Source organism: Mustelus asterias, chromosome 23 (genome assembly GCF_964213995.1).
Source record: "Mustelus asterias chromosome 23, sMusAst1.hap1.1, whole genome shotgun sequence".
Classification (NCBI taxonomy): domain Eukaryota; kingdom Metazoa; phylum Chordata; class Chondrichthyes; order Carcharhiniformes; family Triakidae; genus Mustelus; species Mustelus asterias.
Window position 1 is genome coordinate 21,878,949 of NC_135823.1, and position 6,336 is coordinate 21,885,284.

The 6,336-nt window shown below is 45.0% G+C and overlaps 1 protein-coding gene across 1 annotated transcript in view; it reads right to left on the minus strand.

Moving 5' to 3' along the window:
• Positions 1-402, minus strand: part of narfl (nuclear prelamin A recognition factor-like) — a 42,222-nt gene extending 41,820 nt beyond the window's left edge. Inside the window, exon 1 of the mRNA XM_078240097.1 lies at positions 312-402. Coding sequence (XP_078096223.1) covers positions 312-377 — 66 coding nt within the window. The 5' untranslated portion in view covers positions 378-402. The remainder of the gene's footprint in view (positions 1-311) is intronic.
• Between the last annotated feature and the right edge of the window lie 5,934 nt (positions 403-6,336).

A 6,336-nucleotide genomic window follows, 5' to 3' on the forward strand; every position in this document is an offset into this window, starting at 1 on the left:
CCACTCGCTCTCCCCAACACCCCCCCCCCCCACTCGCTCTCCCCAACACCCCCCCCCCCCCACTCGCTCTCCCCAACACCCCCCCCCCCCACTCGCTCTCCCCAACACCCCCCCCCCCACTCGCTCTCCCCTACGCCCCCCCACTCACTAACCCCCCGGTTGTTTGAACAGCTGCAGCTTTCCGCCTCCATTCTGCTGTAAGTTTAACTGAATCATTTTATTAACAGTTCGGGAGCTCTCTGTGATCCCGGGCCGAGGCCCAGGCCGAGGCCCAGGCCGGCCTCTCCCCCCGGTTCGAGCCGCTCTCTTACCTGGGACGGGGTGATAAAATCATCCAAATCCGTCAGCTGCAGCACCCCGCTCAACTGCGACACCATCTTCCCCGCCGCCCGACAGCGCCGCAAAGCCACTGCCGTAAAGCGGGCACTGCCTCTCCATCTGCGGCAGTGAGGCAGATGAGGTCATGTTCCCTCCCCCAGGCCATTCAGCCCTCACACTGCTGGCCCACACACCCTGCCTCAATGCTGTAACCCCCTGCACAAAATAACAGCACACATTTAAACAAGGGGCTGTGAACTCTTCACACTTCTTTTATCAAAATAAAAAAGTTATCTTGTTTTCCAAATGATGCCAAATTTGTACAATTGTGAGAAAAAGCACAATTATCACTGTTAAAATTTTCATTATATTTTGCTTTGCAATCCTTGATGCTTATTGCAGCAATAAGGTGCAGACTGGTAAATACTGCATTGCCCATTTCACAGTAACTTCATTGCGCTGTTAATGTAAGCCTACTTGTGACACTAATAAATAAATTTTATAATTGCCTGAACTTTCCACTTGTTAATTCCCAAAGTAGTTAGAGATGAATAAACTCCCATCAATATTCACCCAAAAAGATTCAAAAATCTCCACATTGCAGATCTGATGATTTAGTAAATAATTCCAGTGTTCTTGTTGTGTTTAGAAGTCTGGTCCACAGGAGCTACTGAATGGATAGTATTCAGTCAGGATATGGATTTGTTACAGTCAATGAGCATGCTGACCTATAGCTTCATAGCACAACAGCCACAGAATTGTTCCAGTGCAAAAGAAGGAGGCCATTTGGCCCATCATGTCTGCACCAGTTCTCCAAATGAGCAATTCACTTCCCTGCCATTTCTGTGTAAGAACATGCAGGAGGACAAAGTTCCTCTTCAGATAACAGTCTAATTCCCTTTGAATGGTTCAGTTGAACCTGACTCTACCACACCCTCAGGTAGTGCATTCCACACCCTAACCACACACTGCATAGAAAAAGTTTCTACTTTTTCACTTTTATTTCATTAACTAATCCAAAGATGTGCGGGTGAGGTTGATTGGCTGTGCTAAATTGCCCCTTAAAATTTAAATTTTTTAAAGTTTATTTTATTATTGTCACAAGTTGGCTTACATTAATACTGCAATGAAGTTACTGTGAAAATCCCCTAGTCGCCACACTCTGGCGCCCATTCGGGTACACTGAGGGAGAATTTAGCATGGCCAATGCACCCAACCAGCACGTCTTTTGGACTGTGGGAGGAAACTGGAGCACCCAAAGGAAGCCCATGCAGACATGGGGAGAACGTGCAGATTCTGCACAGAAAGTGACCCAAGCCACGAATCAAAGCAGTGATTCAAAGACATGAGGCAGCAGTGTTAACCACTATGCTACTGTGCCGCCCTTAGTCAGGGGGATTTGTGGGGTTACGGGGATAGGGCCTGTGTGGGAGTGTTGTTTGTGCCCAGTGCCTTGGGCCCCTCTGATGCGCTATCAAAAGACTACTTGTGTGCCAATACAACTGTAGGCTTTTATTCATTACAGAACCAGGAGCACATCCCAACAGATAACTGACCCGAACTGAACAAGGGGGAGGAAACAGCCACCTTTATACTAGGTGACAAGGGGAGGAGCCGGCAGGGGATGTGTCCAGGCATGACAAACACACAACGGTGGTCCAGGCAGGACAAAGGCACAACTGAAGTCCACCACATTCACCCATCCTTTAAAAAAAAACACGGGGTGAAGCGGAAACAATATCACAAGTTCAGACGATCTGGTGGCTTGATCCGCCGTCGTGATCGTCGTAGGGCAGGTTGCAGAGTCGTCCGAGCAGGGAGCGATGTCAGCCCAGGCTCCATGCACTGAGTGTCGAGAGGAGGCACCAGGTGGTGTGAGGCGGAACCATCCGTCGTCCTGTCCAGTAGTCGGGTACTGCGTGGCGACGGCACTGGCGACTCAAGCGAGCTGTACATAGGGGTGAGAGGAGTGGGCTGTGGCCCTGGTGGTATATGGAGAACAGGGGGAACTGGGGCTGGGGGGTGGAGGGACGTAGTGGGCTCTGGGAGCACAATATAGGAGACTGGGACTGAAGGGGGGAGGGGCGTAGCGGTCTCTGGGCGCACAACACAAGGGACTGGGACAGTGCGGCGGAGGGACGGGGTGGCCTCAGGGGCACCTGCGGGTGCCAAGTCGCGGACAGAAACTGTGTCCTCCCGCCCATCAGGGTACGCTACATAAGCGTATTGAGGATTAGCGTGGAGCAATTGGACCTTCTCGACCAAGGGGTCTGCCTTATGGGTCCGGACATGCTTCCGAAGCAGAACGGGCCCAGGGGACATCAGCCAAGCTGGGAGCGAGGTGCCCGAGGAGGACTTTCTGGGGAAAGCGAACATCCGCTCGTGAGGGGTCGTATTGGTCGCTGTACACAAGAGTGACCTAATTGAATGTAGTGCGTCCGGGAGGACGTTTTGCCAACAGCTGACTGGAAGGCCCCTAGACTGTAGCACTAATAGAACAGCCTTCCAGACAGTTGTGTTCTCCCGCTCTACTTGACCGTTACCCCTGGGGTTATAGCTAGTGGTGCGGCTGGAGGCAATGCCTTTGGCGAACAGGTACTGCCTCAGCTCGTCGCAGCTGACAATGTTAAGCCAGGCTGCAAAACCTCCTCCTGGTCAAATAGGTGACTCCCACATCATGGACACAACTTTCCATCACCGTTAGCAGAAGCATTATTGAAAGCACAAAAGGTGGCATGGATGTTTTTCAAATTTAAATTTCATTTGTAAATATTTCACATTACATTTGTTTCACTTTATTCACGTGTATATTGTCATTGGTTGTTGAGACTAGTTTAGTCAGAGAGATAAAATATACACACCTCATAACTGACACGCATTGATGGTTAGTGGGGAGATGGGGATGTTTCCTTTATTGTGGAGGTAACAATGTTGTGTTTTTTGTTCACTTTTTTGAATGTTCATATTACGGTCCAGTAGTTGTACTCACCACTCTGTGGGACCAGGCTGGACTAACAAGCTCCTGTAGCATGAATACTTATTAAATTGGCTGGAATTACGCACTGCCTTCCAATTTTGCTCCACGTAGCGGGAAATCCCATCGGTCTGAATCCGATTTGAAAAAGGGTGATATACATGCACGGTGACACAGTAGTTAGCACTATTGCCTCACTGCGCCAGGGACCCGGGTTCAATTCCCAGCTTAGGCCACTGTCTGTACATTCTCCCAGTGTCTGCGTGGGTTTCCTCTGGGTGCTCTAGTTTCCTCCCACAGTCCGAAAGACATTCTGGTTAGGTGCATTGGCCATGCTAAATTCTCCCTCAGTGTACCCGAACTGGCGCTGGAGTGTGGCGACTGGGGGATTTTCACAGTAACTTCATTGCGGTGTTAATGTAAGCCTACTTGTGACACTAATAAATAAAATTTTAAAAAGCTGAAGGACTTATGGTGAATCATTTGTATCATCTATAAGCATACCTACTGGATTGTAAAGACTGAATAAATCCAATTTAATTGTTAATACATAAAATGTGGGGATTGTTACTGGGGTTTTTTCATGAAAAATGTATTCAGTTAATTAGCTGCTACACAAAATTGTTTCAGGATCCTATATTTAATTATGCTGTTGATTAATATGTTAATTTGCCCTGGGCTCATTTATATAATATATTGTGGGCTGCTCAGAATGGATAGCTGTTCAAAGCTTTTTAATGGAATTTTCCAAAATAGGAATAAGAAAATATTTAATGAGGTCAAGACAGAGTTCATTTTTATGATTTTTGTCATCATTCATTCGCCATTTCCTAAATGTTTCTGTTTTTCACTCTGAGGATAATACGCAGTGCTATGTGATCAAAAGCTATGTTTACAAAATTGTCATACATAAATAACAGAATCATAGAATCCCTACAGTGCAGAAAGAGGCCATTCAGCCCATCAAGTCTGCACCGACCACAATCCCTCCCAGCCCCTATCCCCATACCCCATGCATTCACCCTGACACTAAGGGGCAATTTAGTATGGCCAATCCACCTAACCCACAAATCTTTAGATTGTGAGAGGAAACCAGAGCACCCAGAGTAAACTCACACAAACACGGGGAGAATGTGCAGACTCCACACAGACAGTGACCCAAGCTGGGAATCGAACTCGGGTCCCCGGCGCTGTGAGGCAGCAGTGCTAACCACTGTGCCACCATGACACCCAAATGACATATATATATATATAGGAAGTGATCATTTTAGACTAATACGCTGAGCTTAATACTGTTGCTAAGATCAATTGGAACTAAATTCCTTGAAACAAGTTTTTAAAAAAATTTGATGGATACTAAAATATATTTATTGCAAATATAGGTCTGTGGCATTAGTTGCTCACATAAGTATTTCAGTGTCATTTACCTGTCTGCACAGTAACATATCCTGGGTGTGTAACAATAGTTATCCTCCTTTTACCTGAACTCGGTAGCCGTGTTTTTGCATGTGTGTTTCTTTGATCTGTTTGAGAGCAGACCAAGTGAGCACTTAGTTCATCAAGGGGCAATGAATTGTGAAACTGCTTTATTTTACAGTTAAGTGGCTATAATTGTGATTGGATTCATTTTGTTCAATTAGTAAAACCTGATTTCAAGTAAAATATAAAAAATAATCAAGCTATCCTTTTGCACATCAGTAGATCATTAAGCTTACAAGATTTCTCACTACCCCTTCCTGTATTTGTTTGTTGCTACCTGACTGATTTTTGATTCAAAACCTGACTGACTGTGGTCTGTATCTCTTCCTTTTACATAGCCAGAAAAGTTTAGGAGTGTTCAGGTAAATGGAGTTGAGGTACAGATCACCAATGATCTAATGGATGACAGAACAGGTTGAATGGCCTACTCCCATTCTTACATACTTAGCCTTGTTCATAACGTTCACCTGTATAGTAATATACAGAAGACTAGCCAGTCTTAGACTGCCATCTAGTGTGAGTGCTCAGTAACTGAATGATTAATCTAACCATTCTGCAAAATGGATAGCGGAGATTGTACATAAAGAATGTCACCCTTTATTGACTGTTCTGTTGTGTTTCAGTGGTGTTGGCTCTCTCAGTTTCTGAGCTATGATATTTTGTGCTCTAGTTTATATTGTTCTATCTCGGTGGTGGTGGGGGATGGTGGTGGCAGGAAAGGCAATCATTCCTATTTATTGTAAGCTGAGAGAAATTTAACTACAATGAATTGTTTTTTTGATCACTTCTTGCAGTGAATCCACTTTTTTCTGCCAATTAGATATATCTGTACTATCACTCCTCAAAGATTTCATTGAAACAATAGGATAGGCAATGGCCTAGTGGTATTATCTATCACTAGATTATTAATCAAGAAACTCAGCTAATGTTTTGTGCACACAGGTTCGAACCCCACCACGGCAAATGGTGGAATTTGAATTCAATAAAAATATCTGGAATTAAGAATCTACTGGTGACCATGAAACCATTGTCAATTGCTGGAAAAACCCATCTGGTTCACTAATGTCCTTTAGGGAAGGAAATCTGTCATCCTTACCCAGACTGGCCTACATGTGACTCCAGAGCCACAGCAATGTGGTTGACTCTCAACTGCCCTCTGAAACGGCCTAGCAAACCATTCGGTTCAAGGGCAACTAGGGATGGGCAATAAATGCTGGCCAGCCAGCGATACCCACGTCCCACAAATGAATAAAAAAACCAAATACCATCAAAAAGTGACAATGTCTAAGCAGTTTTAAATAATTGTCTGCTTAGTTTAAAAAAGCTGACAAACAAGCTGTTTGTAATGAATTTGAAGGCACTGGTCTCATGACTCTGCTTGAACAAAGATACAAACAACTACAACTAAAAAAAATGGCAAAAAATGGCAAATGGAGTTTAACCCTGATAAGTGTGAGGTGATTCATTTTGGTAGGACAAATTTGAATGCGGATTACAGGGTCAATGGCAGGGTTCTGAGGAATGTGGAGGAACAGAGAGATCTTGGGGTTCATATCTATAGATCT